Source organism: Mustelus asterias, chromosome 25 (assembly GCF_964213995.1).
Source record: "Mustelus asterias chromosome 25, sMusAst1.hap1.1, whole genome shotgun sequence".
Lineage (NCBI taxonomy): Eukaryota > Metazoa > Chordata > Chondrichthyes > Carcharhiniformes > Triakidae > Mustelus > Mustelus asterias.
The window spans coordinates 54,314,348-54,335,757 of record NC_135825.1 but is presented as its reverse complement, the minus strand read 5'-3'; the positions used below and the strand labels follow the sequence as shown (position 1 = coordinate 54,335,757).

At 41.4% G+C, this 21,410-nt stretch overlaps 1 protein-coding gene across 15 annotated transcripts in view; it reads right to left on the bottom strand.

The window, feature by feature from the left end:
* Positions 1-21,410, bottom strand: part of LOC144479191 (ankyrin repeat and SAM domain-containing protein 1A-like) — a 409,264-nt gene that overhangs the window by 263,631 nt on the left and 124,223 nt on the right. For all 15 annotated transcript variants that reach the window (XM_078197812.1, XM_078197820.1, XM_078197816.1 and 12 more), the window contains 3 exons: positions 21,040-21,141; positions 16,573-16,674; positions 14,087-14,244 (listed from right to left, as the gene is read on the bottom strand). In XM_078197812.1, coding sequence (XP_078053938.1) covers positions 14,087-14,244; positions 16,573-16,674; positions 21,040-21,141 — 362 coding nt within the window. The remainder of the gene's footprint in view (positions 1-14,086; positions 14,245-16,572; positions 16,675-21,039; positions 21,142-21,410) is intronic.

Sequence of the window (21,410 nt, the reverse complement as noted above, 5' to 3'; positions counted from 1 at the left end):
GTGGAGTCACAGGTGGACAGACTGGTGAAGAAGGCATTCGGCATGCTTGGTTTCATTGGTCAGAACATTGAATACAGGAGTTGGGATGTCTTGTTGAAGTTGTACAAGACATTGGTAAGGCCACACTTGGAATACTGTGTACAGTTCTGGTCATCCTATTATAGAAAGGATATTATTAAACTAGAAGGAGTGCAGAAAAGATTTACTAGGATGCTATCAGGACTTGATGGTTTGAGTTATAAGGAGGCTGGATAGACTGGGACTTCCCCTCTGGAGCGTAGAAGGCTGAGGGGTGACCTTATAGAGGTCTATAAAATAATGAGGGGCACAGATCAGCTAGATAGTCAATATCTTTTCCCAAAGATAGGGGAGTCTAAAACTAGAGGGCATAGGTTTAAGGTGAGAGGGGAGAGATACAAAAGTGTCCAGAGGGGCAATTTTTTCACAGAGGGTGGTGAGTGTCCGGAACAAGCTGCCAGAGGTAGTAATAGAGGCGGGTAGAATTTTGTTTTTAAAAAAGCGTTTAGACAGTTATATGGGTAAAATGAGTAGAGGGATATGGGCTAAATGCGGACAATTGGGGCTAGCTTAGGGGTTTAAAAATAAAAAGAGCGCATGGACAAGTTGGGCCGAAGGGCCTGTTTCCATGCTGTAAACCTCCATTACTTTATCTATGAGTTAGAGTAGTGAAAATAAAGAATTTTAATTATCTGAATATAGACTGGGATAGTAGCAGTGTAAAGACACAGAGGGACCAGAGTTCCTGCAGTGTGTTCACGAAAGTTTTCTACAGCAGTATGTTTCCAGTTCAGTGAGAGGGAAGGTACTACTGAACCTGGTTCTTGGGAATGATGCAATCCAAGTCTATCAAATATCAGTAGAACATTTAGGGACAGTGGTCATTGCATCATAAGGTTTAGGTTGGCTTTGAGAAAGGACAAAGAACAATCTACAGTAAGAACAATTGATTGCGGGAAAGCCAATATAAATGGGGTAAGAATAGATCTGAGCCAAATTATTTGGAACCAAAAGCTCTCAGGAAAAACAGTAATTGAATAAATACCTTCAAAGAAGCGATGGTGCAGACACAGTCAAGGGTACATTACCTTATGTTTTCCCTTCAAGGCAAAACAAATCCAGAGCTCCACTGGATGTCAAAAGAGATAGAGATTAAGATGAAGAGGAAAAGGCATGTTTACGACAGGTGTCAGATGGGCCAGCCTGAAACTGGAAGATTCAGATGGGAAGTGAAAAAAAACATAAGAGAAGCAAAAAGATATATGAGAACAGACAAGCAGCTAACATAAAAAGGAATCCCAAAGCCTTCTATCAGCATAATGACAGTAAAAAAGGTGATAATGGGGCAAAAAGAACCCTTATCCACGACATGCATGTGAAACTACTAAATGAATACTTTGCATTTGTCTTTACCAAGGTAGTATATACTACTCAGATGCTGGGGTTTCTTTAAAAATTCATTCATGGGACATGGGGTTCGTTGGCTGGTCAGCATTTATTGCCCATCCCTAGTTGCCCTTGAGGTGGTGAGCTGCCTTCTTGAATCGCTGCAGTCCACTTTCTGTGGGTTGACCCACAATGCCATCAGGGAGGGAATTCCAGGATTTTGACCCAACGACTGCGAAGGAACGGCAAAACATTTTCAAGTCAGGATGGTGAGTGGCTTGGAGAGGAACCTGAAGGTGGTGGTGTTCCCAAGTATCTGCTGCCCTTGTCCTTCTAGACGGAAGTGGTTGCGGGTTTGGAAGGTGCTAAGGATCTTTGGTGAATTGCTGCAGTGCATCTTGTAGATAGTACACACTGCTGCTATTGAGTGTCGGTGGTGGAGGGTGTGGATGTTTGTAGATGTAATGTCCATCAAGCGGGCTGCTTTGTCCTGGATGGTGTCAAGCTTCTCGAGTGTTTTTGGAGCTGCACCCATCCAGGCAAATGGGGAGTATTCCATCAACACTCCTGACCTATGCCTTGTAGATTATGGACAAGCTTTGAGGAGTCAGGAGGTGCACTACTCATCACAGTGTTCCTAGCCTCTGACCTGCTCTCGTAGCCACTGTGTTTATGTGGCAAGCCCAGTTGAGTTTCTGGTCAATGATAACTCCAAAGATGTTGACAGTGGGGGATTCAGTGATGGTAATACCACTGAATGTCAAGGGGCAGTTGTTAGAGTGTCTCTTACTGATGATGGTCATTGCCTTGCATTTGTGTGGCGCGAATGTTACTTGCCACTTGTCAGCCCAAGCCTGAATATTGTCCAGATCTTGCTGCATTTGAATATGGACTGCTTCAGTATATGAGGATTCGCGAAAGATGCTGGACATTGCACAATCATTGGCGAACATCCCCACTTTTTTCCTTATGAGAGAGGGAAGGTCACTGATGAAGCAGCTGAAGATGGTTGGGCCGAGGACATTACCCTGGGGGAGTCCTGCAGCTGAGACGACTGACCCTCTACGACCATACCTGAAAAGGACTTGAAATTGATAAGGAAGAGGTATTAGATATGGTTTCTATATTTAAAGTTGACAGAACATCAGGATCAGATGAAATGCATAAAAGGATACTGGGGCAAGTATTATAAAAGTGTGCAAATCATATGTATATATATTGTGTTTTTTTTATGCTCCAGGAGAATGTTTTAAAGTTCAGCTTTTTTCTGCAGGTAGTCAGTATATCTGAAATGGAAAACAGCTCAGATGCTGGGAAGCAGGATAATTACTCATTTCAATCTTGCAAGAGGTTATGTTAAGTAAACTAAAATGCATTAATGCATTAACTCTACTCAAGTTCCCCTGGGATTTCAGAGCAGAGTGACTGACGGGATCATGTGATATTGTGGTTTATGTGCAGTCCTGGATCTGTGGCAGGGAGAGAAACAGATTTTTGCAGAAAGTAGATTAAGTTTGGCTGTTCTGGTTGAGGTTAGGAGAGTTCTGAAAGCTCTAACTTTCTGAAAACTCCAAGGCTGTCTACACTCATTATAGTGAGTAAATTTGCGATTGTTAACTATTTTAATGTGAGCTTTAAAAAGAAAGTTGCTTATTTGGAACTGAAATAGTGATACGTTAGAAATTAGAGTTGTTTCTTTTCATGTTTAAAGATTGTTTAACTGTTAAGAGATAAACTGCTTCATTTTGTTATGAGTTATGCTTAAATTATGTTATGAATAAAATGTGTTTTGATAAAAAGACTCCTAATTTGTCAGTAAAATTACTCTGAGTGAAACATCTATTCCTCATATTTATGCAAAATAAAAAATTGTTGGGGTCTAGTCTGACTTTACAATATACCTTGGGGTTCTGGTCCAGGACCTTACAGAAGTAAGGATAGAAAATCCAGATGCACTGACCATAGATTATTAATTTTCCTTAAAACTCAGGGGTGGTGCCCGAGAACTTGGGAATTCCAAAGTTTTTTCCTTGTTCAAAAATGGATATAAAATTAAGCCTAGTAACTATACACCAGTCAGTTTGACTTCGATGGTGGGGAAGTTTCCAGAAACAATAATTTGGGTCAAATAGTCATATGGGTAATAGAAGGTTAATTAAGGCAAGCCAGCATGGATTTAAGTGAAAGGAGTGTTTAATTAACCTACAATTTATTTGAAGAGATACAGAGAGGGTTGATGAGGGCGGCAATGTGATAATGTGCCACACAACAGACCAGTGCGCAAAGTTACAGTTCATGGAATAAAAGGGACAGTAACAACATTGATATGAAATTGGCTGAGTGACAGGAAAAAGAGAGCTAATGGATGCTTTTCAGACTCGAAGATAATTTGTAGTGAAGTTCTCCAGGGTCAGTATGGTACTCTTGTTCTTCTTGATATTATTAATGATCTAAACCTTGGTGTAAAGGGCACAATTTCAAAATTTGCAGAACTTCAAATGGACATAGACAAGTTGGTGGGATGGACAGAGAAATGACAGTTGAACTTCAATGTGATTCATTTTGATATGCGGAACACAGACAATATAAAGAGTACAACTTTAAAGGGGGTGCAGGAGCAGAGGGACCTGGGTGTGTCTGCGCATAAGCTATTGAAGGTGGCAGGGCAGGTTGAGAGTGTGGTTAATAAAGCATACAGCATCCGAAGCTTTATTAATAGGAGTAGAGAATATAAAAGCAAAGAGATTGTACTGAACTAGTATAAGTCACTAGTTCAGCCTCAGCTGGAGTACTACGTCCATTTCTGGGCACTGCTCTTTTCGACAAATATGAAGACATTGGAGAGAGTGCAAAAAAGATTCACAAGAATGATTTCAGGCATGAGGAACCTCAGTTAAGTTTAAGTTTATTTATTAGTGTCACAAGTAGGCTTACATTAACACTGCAATAAAGTTACTGCGCAAATCCCCGGCGCCTGTTCAGGCACACCGAAGGAGAATTTAGCATGGCCAATGCACCCTAACCAGCACATCTCTGGACTGTGGGAGGAAACCGGAGCACCCGGAAGAAACCCACGAAGACACAGGGAGAACATGCAAACTCCACACAGACAGTCACCCAAGCAGGAAATTGAACCTGGGTCCCTGGTGCTGTGAGACATTAGTGCTAACCACTGTGCCACCATGCCACCCCGTGAATATGAAGTTAAGAAGATAGATTGGAGAAGTTGGGTCTGTTTTCCTTTGGGAATAAGAGGCTGAGAGATTTGATAGAGCTATTCAAAATTATGAGGACTGCTGGCAGAGAGAAACTTTCCCACTCGTGAAAGGATCAAGAACCAGAGGGTCGAGGTTTGAAGTCATTGGTAAAAGAAGCAAAAGCAACATGTGGAAAAACATTTTTGCACAGCAAGTGGTTAAGGTCTGGAATGAATTGCCTGAGAGTGAGGTGGAGACAGGTTCAATTGAGATATTCAAAAGGGAATTTGAATGTTATCCAAAAAAGGAGAATGTGCAGGGTGGGGGAAAAGCCCCTCAAGTGAATTGCTCATTCAAAGAGATGATGCAGACACAACAGACCGATGGCCTTCTGCGCTGTAATAATTCTGTGATTCTATTGCCTTGGTCATGTATGCAAGGGAAAAGCTAACCTGCTCAATTCAATATAGATATTTCAAAGTGTTTAGGGGAGAAAGTATAACTCCTACTTTTTATCTTAAGATGGACAATTGAACTGCTGTAAATCAACAAAAGTACTATTACTCCAGCTGATATATCCTCCCTTTCCTGTTTATAAAATCTATTTGACAGTTACAGCCTATACCAGTCTAGCCTGGTTCAATGAAGAATGCAGGGGAGCATGTCAGGAGCAGCAACAGGCATACCTAAAAATCAGGTGTCAGTCTGGTGAAACTACACTGCCACATGACAAAGAGCAAAAGCAGCATGCAACAGAGCTAAACAATCCCACAACCAACAGATCAGATCAAAGCTTTGCAAGCCAGTCACAGCCCATCATGAATGGTGGTGGACATTTAAACAACTAATCTGAGGAAGAGGCTCCAGAACCACCCCCATCAATGACAGTGGATGCAGCATACAAGTGCAAAGACAAGGTTGATACATTTGCAACCACCTTTGGCAAAAGTGCCAATTAGATGATCCATCCCGGCCTCCTCTCAAGTTCCTTATCATCACCAATGCTAATCTTTAGCCAATTCAACTCTCTCCATACATCAAGAAATGGCTGAAGGCACTGGATAACAACATTTACATAAAACATTTGACAGAATGAAACATCCCAAGGCTCTTCATGGAGCATCATAAAACAAAGAATGACCATCAAGGAGATATTTGGCCTAATAACCAAAAGCTTGGTCAGAGAGGTATGTTTTAAAGAATGTCTGAAAAGAAAAAAAGCAAGATAGAGAGGCAGAGAGGAAAGGAATTCTAGTGCTTGGGTCTATGTAACTGAAGGCATGACCACCAATGGTGGTGCAATTAACATTCAATGGCATTACCATCGTTGAATTCTCCCACTATCAACATCCTGAGGGTTATCATTGACCAGACTTTGAACTGGACCAACTATCTAAATACTGATGCTGCAAGAGAAGGTTAGAGGCTGGGAATCCTGAGGAGAAAAGCTCACCTCCTGACTCCCCAAAGCCTGTTCACTATCTATAAAAGGACTGTAGGGTTTCCATGATTCTATGGAGTCAAGAGTGTGGTGGAATATTTGCCACTTGCTTGGATAAGTGTGGCTCCAACAACATTTGTGCTGGAATCAGGAGTTTCAAAGCGTGTAGTTTTTGAGGGGAACGAGGAAAGGGAAACAGGGAAGGTGAATCGGATCCTCCCTGTTTCTAAGGAAACTGCAAATGAAACGGTGTTTGGAAACCAACACTTGTAGGGAGGTTGACCTGGTTGAATTCATATAAAAGAGCCCTCAGATCTCAGTAGGTGCTAAGCATTCAAGTGACACACTTAAGACAACAAAGGCTAGATCAAGAAGCTGAGAATAAATAAAAACATAGTTGCTGCGGCTGTTTCAGTTAATTGAAGGTAGCACGGGTGGATATACACCATACAGACCAAGTTGAGGAGTTTCTACAGATGCATGGCAAAGACAGTGACCATGGAACTCAGGTTGTTTGTGTGCTGCAGTCATCTGGAGTTCAGACTACATCCTAGAGGAAGAGCTGAAATTCTTTGTGAGACAGAGTTTTGAAGCACTTTGTGATTGAAACTGATTACAGTAAGGAGTCTAACAACACCAGGTTAAAGTCCAACAGGTTTATGGATGACATGGTGACATTGAAACTGATTACATGTATGCTGATTCGATTACTGAGCCTATTCATAAAATTTCTTAATATCTGTCATTTAACATGTATTTTATAGTTTCTAATCAACTGTTAATTCATGTTTAACCTACGTTGATTCTGAATTTTAGAACACAGGTGGTTATCGGTTAGCTAAGGTGGTATTTCATATATGCTTTATTTGATTCTTGTACAGTTAAATTTCTTCTGCTTTAAACAGTGAAATCTTGTGGCTTCATTCTTTCAGTAAATACCTGGGATTTTGGATTTTCTTTAATAAGAAAGTCTTGACAGAGATCTTAATGTACACAATAAGACGCACACCATCCATCAGCACCCCATGCACATCCTCCACCACCAACACGCAGTGACAGCCTGTGTACCATATACAAGATGCACTGCAGCAACTCACTAAGGATCCTTTAACAGAACCATTCAAATTCTCAACCTCTATCAGGTAAAAGATACAAGGGCAGCAGATGCAGGGGAACACGAGCACATGCAAGTGCCCCTTCAAGCCACACACTGTCTTAATTTGGAACTGCATCACCGTTTCTTCACTTTCACTGGGTCAAAATCTAAGAAATCCCTCCCTAACAGCAATGTGGTATATAGGCATCAGATTGACTTTAGCAGGTTAAGAAGGTAGCTCACCATCACCTGTCCAAGGGCAATTAGGGATGTGTAACAAATGTTGGCCTTGCCAGCAATACCTACATCCCATGAATGATTTTTTTTTATAAACCACCTCAGCCCATCTACCAGCAAAATCCTCTTCCATCTTTGCAGTGTCCAGACTCGGTCACTCCAATTATCTCCTGGCTGGTCGTTCATCCTTCACCTGCAATTAACTTGAGCTCATTCCAAATTCTGTTGCTCATATCCTACCCCCCCATCAGATCTCACTGATCTGCCACCCATCTTAATTGGCCTACAATGGTTCTTGGTTCTCCCAACCTTCCAAATCAAGAGCATCTGAAATAATGAACTAGTGACATCAGCACTCTTCTATGTCTAGAGTTACAGTACCTAAATCTGATCTCTGGATCTCTTAGGAAACATAAGGAAGTTTCTTGCGCTCTTGCTAGTGGTGAGCTTAGAGGCAGAAAAGGCATTTACTTTGATGGTGCATCTGGATCACACCATCTTTCCACTTCTACCAGAATTAAGTTGTGTGCAGGAAGGCCCAAGGTCGACTTTCCCACCTTGCCATCAATTGAAACCCTTAGCTGCCAATTAATGATCATTGAAGGCTTAATCCTGCCAAAACTGGAATTAACCCAGCTCCAAGCAAGCCTGTTGCCATGCAACGTGCACGACAGATGAACCTATGTGGGTCACGTCACCATGGGAAGGCGAGAAGGGGCGGGAGGGGTTCAAAAGTATTTTGGGCCCAATCGAAGGACAGGACATCAGGAAGGGGAGGGGGCTGCAGAGAGCCATCCCCGTGGCCTTGCCTTCAACCTCCTTCACCCCACCACCCACCTCCGTTCCCACATTACTTATCTGTAGCCTGGATCCTCTGTGATCCCGGGACTCTGGGGAGTGTCCTCTGGACAGCAGCCACAACCTTCTCAGTGGCATTGTTGAGCACAAGAGCTGCTGACCTCTGACTAGGTGTCAAGTCTCACCAGGTGGGACTTCTGCCCTCAGGGTCCTTATTCCAGGAGAAGGCCTGCCAGTGGCCTTGAGATCACCCGACTGGCATGGAGTTTGGCTGACCCTCCCAAAAAGACGATGCGGGTCTCTCGCCAACTCTCCGGCCAGCAGGTGAGACGCCATCCTCCCCCTCCCCCCAAAGCCACAAGATTCCACCAATACAAACATCTCAGGCCATACTAATATCTTCTATGTCTCACAAGCTTTCTACATAAATGTGTATAATTTCAAGAAACCACTGAAAATTCCCTTCGGTATACTTATAAATTGTTCTAATAATACAATATTCCCTTAAGTGAACAGTTCTCCTTTAGACTCAAGACAAGAAGCATAAACGTTCAAATGAAAAGTCACTCAATGCAAATTCCAAGTATTTTGCAGTTGGCTAAATCATTTTCCCCCAAGGATATCTACCTCTGAGTTAATATTCCTTGGGCCAAGCCACATGTGACAAATCAGCCATGACAACTAAATCCTCAGTGTTTTGTCTTCATTGATGCTATTTGTGGTATGCACCCAAATTGTAGTATTTCTAGTTAATGCCATTTATCTGAAAAATCTCAATTGAGGGGAAAACCTGATTTAACTATCCTGCCACCATTAGTTAAAATACCTAACAACGGCTTGTATATAATCTTCAGTCAGCCATTTCCTCCTCAAGGATTGAAGATAACAAGGAATTAAAATCTTCAGTCCAAAGTACCAATCATCACCTATCATCTTTAATATAGTCAAATTCCGGCCTCCCATTCTAGATCACTCGATCAAATTGTTTGCAATGGCATTTCAAAAGTTGTAGTAACGTCATCCAATGGCAGCAAACAATAACAAGCACAATTTTACCAGCTAACACTGTCCAACTGTATTTGCTCAAAAATTCCTTGAATTTCTGCAAATGATAGAAACAAAATAAAGGTTCACTTAATGGAAAATGAACCAAGGTCCTTTAACGGCAACATTTCCTTCATACTGCAAAGAAATGTAAAGGTTCCCGTAAATTATGTCCCAACATCAATCACCAACATGGGCAAATCTTCAGGGGAAGATGTCTTCATGCTTATTTTCCCTGCTAATATGGAATAACCATGCCCTACTTCTGATTATTACACAGGATGCTAAGAATTCAGAATATTACTTTTTCATAAAACTAAAACTACCACATTTAAAAGGTAAAAATTTTCACTCTGACCATTCATAACTCAAATCTGTCTAAAATAGAATTCCCTGCATCGGATTTTTATTCAAGGTTACTGCACCCTCTGCTGGACCTTCAGGTTTACTGTATTGTCCCAGGCCACTGGAAAGACTGATGAGCAGATAACAAAATGGATTATAATGCTCATTTCAAAATTTTACAAACAAAAGTTTTAATGAGATTTGATTTTGAAATTCAAGTTTTATAATATGCAGCTGACATAATGCTTTTTGCACATGACAACAATTGCAGACATTAAACATTTAACCGTCAAAGATTGATCTCGTACATTCTACCTATGTAACCCACTACCAAATTTAGTCTTGTAAACCAAATAGTGGACTAGCCTATCTTAGACAGGATTCAAAATACACACGAGTGCCAGGTGAATTCACCCTCAAAAGCCACAAAAAAAAGCCAGGGAAAATTCAATCACAGAACAAAGAATGAGAGTAACGTCTCCCCTGAAGTGGGAGAGAGAAACCTGCAAGCAGCTGCTCCTCCAATCGCAAATGCTGTCTCCCCCCCACCACCCCTCCCCCCCACCCATACTCACTACTCCATTCCTCCAATCATGGGAGAAGCAGCAGGAGAAGGGGCAGACATTGGAGGAAATGGAGAAATGGCAGGCCCTCCCCTCCATCTGAATGAATGCTGCCGCCTGGCCCTCAAATTCTTCAAAGACACCAAAACCTTAATCTGCAGAGACGTTCTCAAGAGGATAGCTGACTTTGACCTGTGTAACATGGAGCAGGAGTACAGCTGCATTTGGAAATAGAAGTGTTTGGAAGGTTTTCTGCATCAAGCAGAGGGCAGTAATGAGTAGTTCAAGCGAGACAATCTCAGTGGCTGCTTGGTGAAAATATGGTTGTGCTGTTGACTGCAATGCTGGCAGTGAATTTCGCCTGAATTTCTTTGTGCTTTTCTGAAATTGATTGTAAAATTCAGCTTAATTCAGCCTCTGGCTGCGATGGGAGTTTAGTTTAATAAATTAAAAATAATAGCTTGCAGCAAGGTGTAAAGAATTAGATAAAAATTCAAAGTGAAAAAAATTGCAGGGTCATGAGGAAAGAATAGGCAGGAGTGTGACTAATTTGATAGCTCTCTCAAAAAGCCGGCACAGGTACAATGGCCCAATTACATTCTTCTGTGTCATAACATTTCATGGTTTTTAAACAGCCAACATACCTCTGTCCATATTTATATTTGTCTATATACTTTCAATGTCAATTGTAAAATATATGACATTGGGGGGCACGATAACAAGTTAACCACTCTATAAAGTGGAACGTAGGGTGCTTCAGTGCTGAGGTTTCAATCTATGTCTCATTGAAGTGTGGATGATCATGTGAAAAAGTGCATTAGTTTGGGGGGGGCGGGGGGGGGGGGATATCACTGAAATGTGAAATATATGTAAATTAAATCATGTATTATCTGATGGTTAGCTTAGTGCTACAGAATTAATTTGTACATATCCCTTTTTGCGCATTGGGCCGTTGGAAATCAGTACCCTGACCGGCTTGTTAGCACTCACTTTAAAAAGAAGTACCGAAGGGAAAGAAACTTAGAATTGTCAAAACCATCGAATGCTGGTGAGTGCTAATTGCTGGCAATTAATTTTTAGAAGAGGCTGCAAATGTGAGACTCATTCCCAATAAGTTACCTTCTGTCAAGTAGTTAGAGGATTTTCACTTTGGAAATCGAGTAGGGAAGATTAATTTACAATAAATTAAAAACATCTAATTTCTCAATCTATTAACGTTAGGAGACTTATACACACACAGGCTTTAGTATTTGTGCTACCCAATCAATCTAAAGAAGGAAACACAAAATGTTTGAACACTGAAGGTAATGCTGCTGTGTGACTGTATCTCATAATAAAGGAATTAGTGAGAATGATAAAGGAGCTCCTGGATACAATATACAGCCCCTGAAAAAAATCTCCAAAGAGGCCTTGGAGAAAAGATGTTTTGACTCCAACCAAGCGCCCTCTCCCCTCTTCCTCCTCCCAAATTTCAGAAACTTCTCCTGTTCTACATGCTCCATATACTCTCCAAGGGGAATACCTACTAGCACAACTATGTCTGGAAGCATGTGTTTTGTGAGGAGGTCTTTAAGTCAGCAACATCTCTTCCAGCAACTGCCAGAGTACTTTCTATGGTCATTTTCAAATTGAAAACTACGAAAAGGAACAAGCACTTGTAGAATCATAGCAACAGCCAAAAGAAATCAACCAGCAACAAACATGTCAGGAACTGATTATCCCTTTAAATAGTACCAGTGGGGAGGGAGTTCTTCCTGTTCCTGAAAGCATGTTCAGCAATGCAATTTTAAGAAAAGATGCTAGATAAAGAGTTGAGCTCCAAAATGACATGTGTTAAATGAATATTGCATGCTGATTGATGTCATTATATGCCTATTTTGCATAATTCCTAGAGACAGTTGCAGCCTGAACACTAGTGCCGTCACCAATATGACATCCGGTGCAATTTGCCAAATTGTACGCATTTTGCATATGCCACTTGGAGTTCTAACTGGGTACTAACCAGCCCAATTTCTTGCTATTTAGTGTACTGAAAACAATGTCTGCTAAAGTTTACACTGAATATATCTTGTGTACTTTTTAAACTTGGTACCACCTTTATTTTTTACTGCTGTCATCAAATAACAGTGCCTGCAATGCACTATTTTACTTTGCGTAGTTCAGAAGTCCTGGGCAATGTAGAATGGGTAAATAATCAGCAAATGAAATTCAACACAGATAATGTGGGGTCGTACATTTTGAAAGGAAGAATAGGGTGATCACATTACTTGGAAGGTGGAAACATGCGTGGGGTAGAGAATCAAAGGGATCTCAGAATACAAATACATCAGTCACTAAAAGTTGTGGCACAGGCTAGCTAGCTAGCAAGGCCATCTTTTTAAAAAGCAAAATCGAGACAAAGGCTTTATTTCTAGAGGGATAGAACTGAAAAGTGGGGATATTATGATAAACCCGAATCAAACCTTGGTTAGACCACATTTAGAGTACTACCTACCATTCTGGTTGCCATATTATGAAAAGGACAGAGGCACTGGAGAAGGTGCAGAGAAGATTTGCAAGAATGATACCACAAATACATGGGTTTACATATCAGCAAAGGATTGACTGGCTGGATCATTACTCTCTTGAAAAAATGATTGATGGATGACCTAGTAGACATATTTAAAAAATGAAAGATTTTGATAGCGTGGATGCAGAGAGAATGTTTCCATTGATAATCTTCCCCTCAACTAGAGGCCATCAAGATAACAACATCACCAAGAAATCCAATAGGAACTCAGACAAACTTTTTTATCCAGAATGGTGAGAATGGGGAATTCATTACCGGAGGGAGTGAATGAAAAAAAAGTATGGATTTATTTAAGGGGAAGCTAGACAAGGATACAAGCAAAAAGAGAATTGAAGGTTACCATGATTGATTAGATGAGCAAAAATGGGAGGAGGTTCGAGTGCAGTATGAACCCTGGCGTGGACTGATTGAGTCAAAAGGCCTGTTTCTGTGCTACATATCCTACATAATCCTAGCAGCCAATATTTGCAGGGAGAACTTCCACATTCAAGTTTGAATTGAAAAATACTGCTTCGAAAGAGCAACCAGACATTTCCAGCTTGCAAGCCAATGGAAAATAACCAATACATGTTTCTAATAAACACTGTGCAATATAGTGCTGGCATGGAAGTTCCCCAGGTTTGCTTTAGCAACTACGGCAGTGCTTCAAAAGTGTGTGACCTGCTTCTAAGCAAGTCACAATTTGAACGTTACAAATATTACTAAGATGACAGCAGACTTGCATTATATAACCCTTAATAATGTTTAACTACTGCCATCACTATGACAACTGCTTAGGCTATTCTAAGACATTTACATAATCCTGTCCTGCATCCCTCGCCCCTGCCAAAACAAAGTAAAAGAACGTTTGTTCAGAAAAACCAAAAGACAAATACAGAGTTAGATGAATGAACATCGGTAGCACACAACCAATTCCTGTTTATTCATATCGGAACGTTAAAATAGAAACTTCACTTCAAAAGCAAATTTAGTTTTGTAAGAGACAAAATAATTTAAGGACACACTATTTACGAGATAACATTTTATCATCAGCCTACCAGTCAATATGAAACAAACAAACCGCTGTTGCAGTTATATGTTTCCAGTGACGTGGAAAAGCACATTTAGTGGCCACCAACCCAAGATTATGCGAGCATTTCAAAGGATGCTAAAAATGTTTTAAAAAATATGCATTTGATTTCTGCCAGACACACACATCTTCATAACATTTTACTTCATACGTCACAGATTCATGTTTTAATTCTTAAAGATTACCTATTAGACAGCCACAGACGTACTACTGTATGGACAGAGGGGTGCAGGAACCACTACGTCCACTTCTCCAGCATAAACCGGCAAGATATTTATTTACCTGCAACACAATTTTAAATTACTAGTTCTTTTAGTACTGACCTCAATTAATTCCTGACTTGAACTTGTTTCTTTGTAAGACGCTTTCAAATTTTCTATGGAGTGTGATGTTGCATTGTACAAGGCCTCATATGGACATTCCTCATCTGGCTGGCTTTCAAATTCTGTAATAAGCTTAGTTAATTCCATTTGCTCCTCACCTTTAAATTAGGGGACAGAATGGAAACAAGATGAGTTGTATACCCAGTCAGATTCACCCAGACAATCACAATCTGCGACCAAAGAAGTGAAAGCTGAACAATCTAGCCACTGAAGACCATATTGTTACACACTCAGTAAACAACTATTTGCTTTTCATCAACAGCTTGCATCAAAAGGATGAAGTAGTACAAGAAATACTTATTCATTAAATGCAGGCTAACAATCTTACTTCCTCTGAATATATTGTTAGTCATAACTAGACTTATACAAAATAATTTTAATCATTCTGAGTATTATTACTTTCAACTACTGTACCATTATGGAGGGCGGAATTTTCTGCAAAATATTCTAAGTGTCAAATGGGCGAGGAAACAGGAGGTTTTCTCACTTGTTTTTTCAGTGAGTGAAGTCTCAGTAGTACGGAACTCTGTGCAATGCAGAGGCCGTCAGGAGATTCACGCCAGTAGGGAGAGTGTGGGACCTAAACCTGCCAGACAGACCGGCAGCAGGATGCTCAGGGCACCATTGTGCATGTATCCAATCTCCCAGTAAAGCGAGAGATCTGTTTACCCTGCCACACCACCCGCTCTCCCCCCCCCCCCCCCCCCCCTCCACCAGGCTGGTGCTGCCAGAGTCCCAGGCTGGTACTACTCAAAGGGCACTGACCCTACCCCTGACCACCTGGGAGGCTTCAATGACCTCCGGTCCCACCAGTGATCACGTCAGGTACTCGTTGGTGGGGACCATGTGTGATTCTCGCCGGTGAGGATCTCCACTGGTGAGGCCAAAGAGCTAAGTGAGCCCGATCTATTACATCCCAGGTTCACTAATAACATTACAATGAGGTTATAAATATTTAAATTACTACGTCATGGAGGATTGCGGCCAGCCAGGCACGATTCTCGTTTTCAGCCTCCCACTGAAATTTCACGCCCCGCTACACTACTCAATTGCGCCCGTAGTTTTTCATTTAAATTTCTGATGGAAGGCAGTACGGTTTTCGAAACGGGAAAAAATACAAAATGAAGATTGCAGAACAGTACGTTATCTAGTTTAGTTTATTTATTAGTGGTACATGTAGGCTTACAGTACACTGCAGTGAAGTTAGTGAAAATCCCCTATTGTGTTAAATAACAGAAACAACACCCATCCGTCATGCTCCAGATTTAAAATAAGCAAAATGAAGAATATTTTGTTTTATATTTTTTATGTTCTTAATGAAACAGACCAATTTTTCATAAAATGAAAAGCTGATGCTTATACAGGTCTTTCAAACATTTCTATCAATCTCATCATTAAATTATGGACTTATGTTGGATTTACATCTACAAAAGGGAGTTCTATCTTTTTGTGCCTCTGTTAAGATAAAGGTAAAACTTACTTCAGATAGTTTTCACTGATTTCACTATTTCACAGACACATCTATCAGTTTTCAGGAATACTAAACACATTTATTGCCAACAGCCACTCCCACTAAATTTTCTATGGATGCTTCCATACAAGTCCATCTGCATGAGTAGCCCTCTGATTCCTCATTCACGCACTCAGACTTCATGTATGAACGTAAACAGTAAATGTCACCAAACCTTTTGGATTTTAGAGTATTATATTGCAAATAACAAAAGGTCTTGTGGTGCAGTGGGAAGCATCCCAGCCTCTGTGTCAGAAGCTTCAGGTTTGAGTCCCACCCTACGACTTGGTGGTCAATCATGTTGCGGCCAAACAGGCTGATAATCAACAGGAAAATTCCTACAAAACACACCACTGGCAGGTGGTAAGGGTGGGAAAGATTCCTGGTCAACCATGTAATGCAAAGAAAGTTGGAGCCGCTACCATCACTATCTAGCCTACAACATGCATAGAAACTGAAATCTAATTGCTTTTCCCTAATCTCTAGCTCAGGTAGACTGAGAAAAATTTGTACTTTGCCACTGTGGCTTCATCTAACTCAACGCAGAACAGACATTGTCCCTGGTGACATCCAGGCTCTTTATGGCTCATGTTATACTTTGCAGTACCATTATCTATGTTCACTGAAAGATCCAGAAATATGTAGTACTTTTTAAACACAATTATACTAATATGACTCCAATAATAAAAATCATTCCTGTTCCCTTTTACTTTTCTTCCTTTATAATTACTAAACAGTACATATATTTGCTTTGTAGAGTTGTTCCTGTCACCAAAAAAATAGAAACACAAATAACAAGTAACCTTTCACCATATCAAACATATCAATTTAACAAAGTGAAGTTGTTCATTAAATGCAATTTCATCAGAGGCATGAGTCGTCCTTGGTGAATTTAAACAAATGCAGTTGTCCTTACCCTTGGATTTTTGATTAACAGGCTCAGCAATAGAAAATGCAGGCGTTTTGGACACTGCAATTGTATTTTCTGTACTCAAGATCTCTTTCCCTGCCATATAATCTGCACAGAGAAGGATGAAACAGGAGAATTAAAGGAAACAATGGCCAGTCTATTATCAAAGAATTGTCAAACAAACGTAACACAACAAAGAACAAAGAACAGTACAGCACAGGAAACAGGCCCTTCGGCCCTCCAAGCCTGTGCCGCTCCTTGGTCCAACTAGACCAATCGTTTGTATCCCTCCATTCCCAGGCTGCTCATGTGACTATCCAGGTAAGTCTTAAACGATGTCAGCGTGCCTGCCTCCACCACCCTACTTGGCAGCGCATTCCAGGCCCCCACCACCCTCTGTGTAAAAAACGTCCCTCTGATGTCTGAGTTATACTTCGCCCCTCTCAGCTTGAGCCCGTGACCCCTCGTGATCGTCACCTCCGACCTGGGAAAAAGCTTCCCACTGTTCACCCTATCTATACCCTTCATAATCTTGTATACCTCTATTAGATCTCCCCTCATTCTCCGTCTTTCCAAGGAGAACAACCCCAGTCTACCCAATCTCTCCTCATAGCTAAGACCCTCCATACCAGGCAACATCCTGGTAAACCTTCTCTGCACTCTCTCCAATGCCTCCACGTCCTTCTGGTAGTGCGGCGACCAGAACTGGACGCAGTACTCCAAATGTGGCCTAACCAGCGTTCTATACAGCTGCATCATCAGACTCCAGCTTTTATACTCTAGACCCCGTCCTATAAAGGCAAGCATACCATATGCCTTCTTCACCACCTTCTCCACCTGTGTTGCCACCTTCAAGGATTTGTGGACTTGCACACCTAGGTCCCTCTGTGTTTCTATACTCCTGATGACTCTGCCATTTATTGTATAACTCCTCCCTACATTATTTCTTCCAAAATGCATCACTTCGCATTTATCCGGATTAAATTCCATCTGCCACCTCTCCGCCCAATTTTCCAGCCTATCTATATCCTGCTGTATTGCCCGACAATGCTCTTCGCTATCCGCAATTCCAGCCATCTTCGTGTCATCCGCAAACTTGCTGATTACACCAGTTACACCTTCTTCCAAATCATTTATATATATCACAAATAGCAGAGGTCCCAGTACAGAGCCCTGCGGAACACCACTGGTCATGATGTGGAGATGCCGGCGTTGGACTGGGGTAAACACAGTAAGAAGTTTAACAACACCAGGTTAAAGTCCAACAGGTTTATTTGGTAGCAAAAGCCACACAAGCTTTCGAGGCTCTGAGCCCCTTCTTCAGGTGAAGAACACCACTGGTCACAGACCTCCAGCCGGAAAAAGACCCTTCGACCACTACCCTCTGTCTCCTATGGCCAAGCCAGTTCTCCACCCATCGAGCCACTTCTCCTTGTATCCCATGAGCCTTAACCTTCTTAACCAACCTGCCATGTGGGACTTTGTCAAATGCCTTACTGAAATCCATATAGACGACATCCACGGCCCTTCCTTCATCAACCGTTTTTGTCACTTCCTCAAAAAACTCCACCAAATTTGTAAGGCACGACCTCCCTCTTACAAAACCATGCTGTCTGTCACTAATGAGATTGTTCCGTTCTAAATGCACATACATCCTGTCTCTAAGAATCCTCTCCAACAACTTCCCTACCACGGACGTCAAGCTCACCGGCCTATAATTTCCTGGGTTATCCCTGCTACCCTTCTTAAACAACGGGACAACACCACTGTATATTATTTCACTTCATCATATCAGCCTCATTCTGCCTTGGGCTTACTTTAAAAGTAGCTCCAGCAATTTAAAGTTACTTAAAAACAATGGTAAGATTATTATTCTAGTTGCACATATATTTCAGAAATACAGCATTTCAGAAATGATTCGAGAGCTCTTAATCCTAAAAAACAGATCGAGGCAAATTAGCAAAACATTATACCAATCGCTTAATTATGGTGTTTGCTCCCAAAGACAGATTTCACAGCACTTGAGTCCTGATAGAGAAAATAATGTCCTCAAATATTAGTGACCATAATACTTGGGGTTACCAGTGATTTTTTTTAGAGCAATCAAAAGATTTTGCCTGGTGGTGCTGTCTTGATATCAATTGTTCCCCTTAACATTTTTTCATGCAGTGTGAAACTATCTTCACTTCTCTCTCTTTCACACAGTGGCAGAATGGTTACCACTACTGCCCCACAGTGCCAGGGTCTGTGGTTCGATTACGGCCTTGGGCGACGGGCTGTGTGGAGTTTGCATGTTCTCCCTGTGTCTGCGTGGGTTTCCTCTGGGTGCTCTAGGGTCCTCTCACTCCAAAGATGTGCAGGTTAGCTTGATTGGCCATGCTAAATTGCCTCTTAGTGTCAGGGGGATTAGCAGAGTAAATACGTGGGGTTATGGGAATAGGGCTTGAGTGCAATTATTGTCAGTGCAGGCTTGATGGACCGAATGGCCTCCTGCTGCACTGTAGAGATTCTATGATAGGTCAGGGGGTGGGCCCGGGGTAAGATGCTCTGCCAGAGAGTAGGTGTGGACTCAATGGGCCCATTGGCCTCCTCCTCCACTGTTGGTATTCTATGTGCATCCATTTTACTTTGGAAAGTAGGAGCAACCACTGTTACTGGCTCACGTGATGTAGCTGAGTATTAATTCATAGATACTACTCAGTTGGCACCAGGAGAGGAGTTAAAAGCTGGCTTGGGGATTTTTTTCTCTGCAATGTTATATTTTTCCGGCCTACTGTTGGATGATTGCAATAGAGGTTGTTACCTGATATTTTTCAGAAACAGATAGCTGCTATCACCAAGTGAACCTGCAAAGGCTGTGCTATCTCCAGCTTTCAAAATATTGCGAATATAGAGTGAAGGATTGCTGTCAAATTCAGTGCTTACACTGGCAGCAAACATATGCTGTTAATGCAGTACAATATGCACTTTCACATATGATTTTCTTTCACCTATAGGAGCTCAATCTGCATGGTGCATAACTTGATGAAACCTATATTTCAAAAACTCTGTTTTTAAACATACCACTTCTTTTAGACTATGCTAGAACACGAGTACCGAGCAGCAGTTGTGGAGTGGGTTTCCTGTTACTTCATACTTGCAATAGTGTCAAACTGCACGCAGGTCCCATTTGCACACAATGGCAGATTTAAATGTATACATTTATCTGAAATAGCAACTTGTATTTGTGTAGCACCTCTGATGGAATGAACTACCCAAGTTGCTTCACAGAAGAATTACAGAACAAAACATGCCAATGAATCACAAGGAAATATTTGACCCAACATTTGCTTCTCTGTTCTGAGGTTCAAATCAGCATCCTAAAGGAGAAAATCAAGACAGGTTTAGGGAGAAAATTCCAGAACTTAGGGCTGAGGCAGTTAAACACATGGCCACCAACAATGCAGCAATTAAAAATGAGCGCAAACATACAGACCCCATCTAACTACATGTTTGTTTCTTGCAGGTTTACTTGTAAATGCTGATGTCAAAATTGTAAATTGTCTTCATGACATAGGGATGAGGCATTCATAGAATCCTTACAGTGCAGGAGGCAGCCATTCGGCCCATCGAGCCTGCACCGACAACAATCCCACCCAGGCCATATCCCTGCAACCCCACATATTTACCCTGCTAATCCCCCTGACACTAAAGGTCAATTTAGCATGGCCAATACGGGGTCTGTACGTTTGCTCTCGTTTTTAATTGCTGCATTGTTGGTGGCCATGTGATTAACTGCCTCAGCCCCAAGTTCTGGAATTTTTCTCCCTGAACCTCTCCGTCTTCTGTCTCGATATTCTTCTTTAGGAAGCGGATTTGAACCTCTGACCAAACATTTGCTTCTCTGTCCTAATGTTTTCCTTGTGATTCATTGGCATGTTTCGTTCTGTAATTCTTTGGACTGTGGGAGGAAACCGGAGCACCAGGAGGGAACCCACGCAGACACGGGGAGAATGTGCAAACTCCACACAGACAGTGACCTGAGGCTGGAATTGAACCCACGTCCCTGGCGCTGTGAGGCAGCAGTGCTAACCACTGTGCCATCGTGCCGCCCCATTGTGGAGGGATTAACATTGTGGAGTTTTAACAATCTGATAGTTCTGCACACTAATGAGGAATGTTAAAATCCTTGGAAGAAAAATTATGGGCTCAGCCATGCCTCTCACACAGAGATGGACTGAATTAATTTAGAGCTTAAAGGGAAAAGAGAAGAAAGAAACAATTAAGGAGGGCAAGATGATCCTGACCCACTCTTCAGCACCGTCAAGCACCAAAGATGATGGACAGCTGATGTCACCTGTTGTCATCCTAAACCCCTCCAGTTATCCTTCCTCCACAAGTAAAAGATGAGTTCCTTAAGATGAAATTCGTATGGTTTTTTATTAAATTGAAGATAATGTGCTTAAAATGTTGCCAAACCCAAAGGCTTTGTACCTTGAATAAGAGATGCTATCTCCTTGCTTTTCTGAGCTGGATGTTCACGCACAATTTCTAATGCAGATCTCCCTTGGATATCTTTAATATTAACATTAATCTCTGTGGAAAAAAAACATTATTGGCATGCAATCAATTAGTCAGGAATTCCTCATATCTTAATTATGCACAAGATAGCCATGCATTAAACAAATGTCAACCAATAGAAGTTACATTTACTACTGCTCAGAGAAGCAAGTCCACACCCCATTAGAGGGGAAATAGTAAATAGAGTTGTCTACATAGACAACTATAGAGACAATTCTATTTACTAAGTCTCACAACTGTGAATACAAAGCATCTTTTTTTGCTTGTCAAGTGAACCTAGCAAT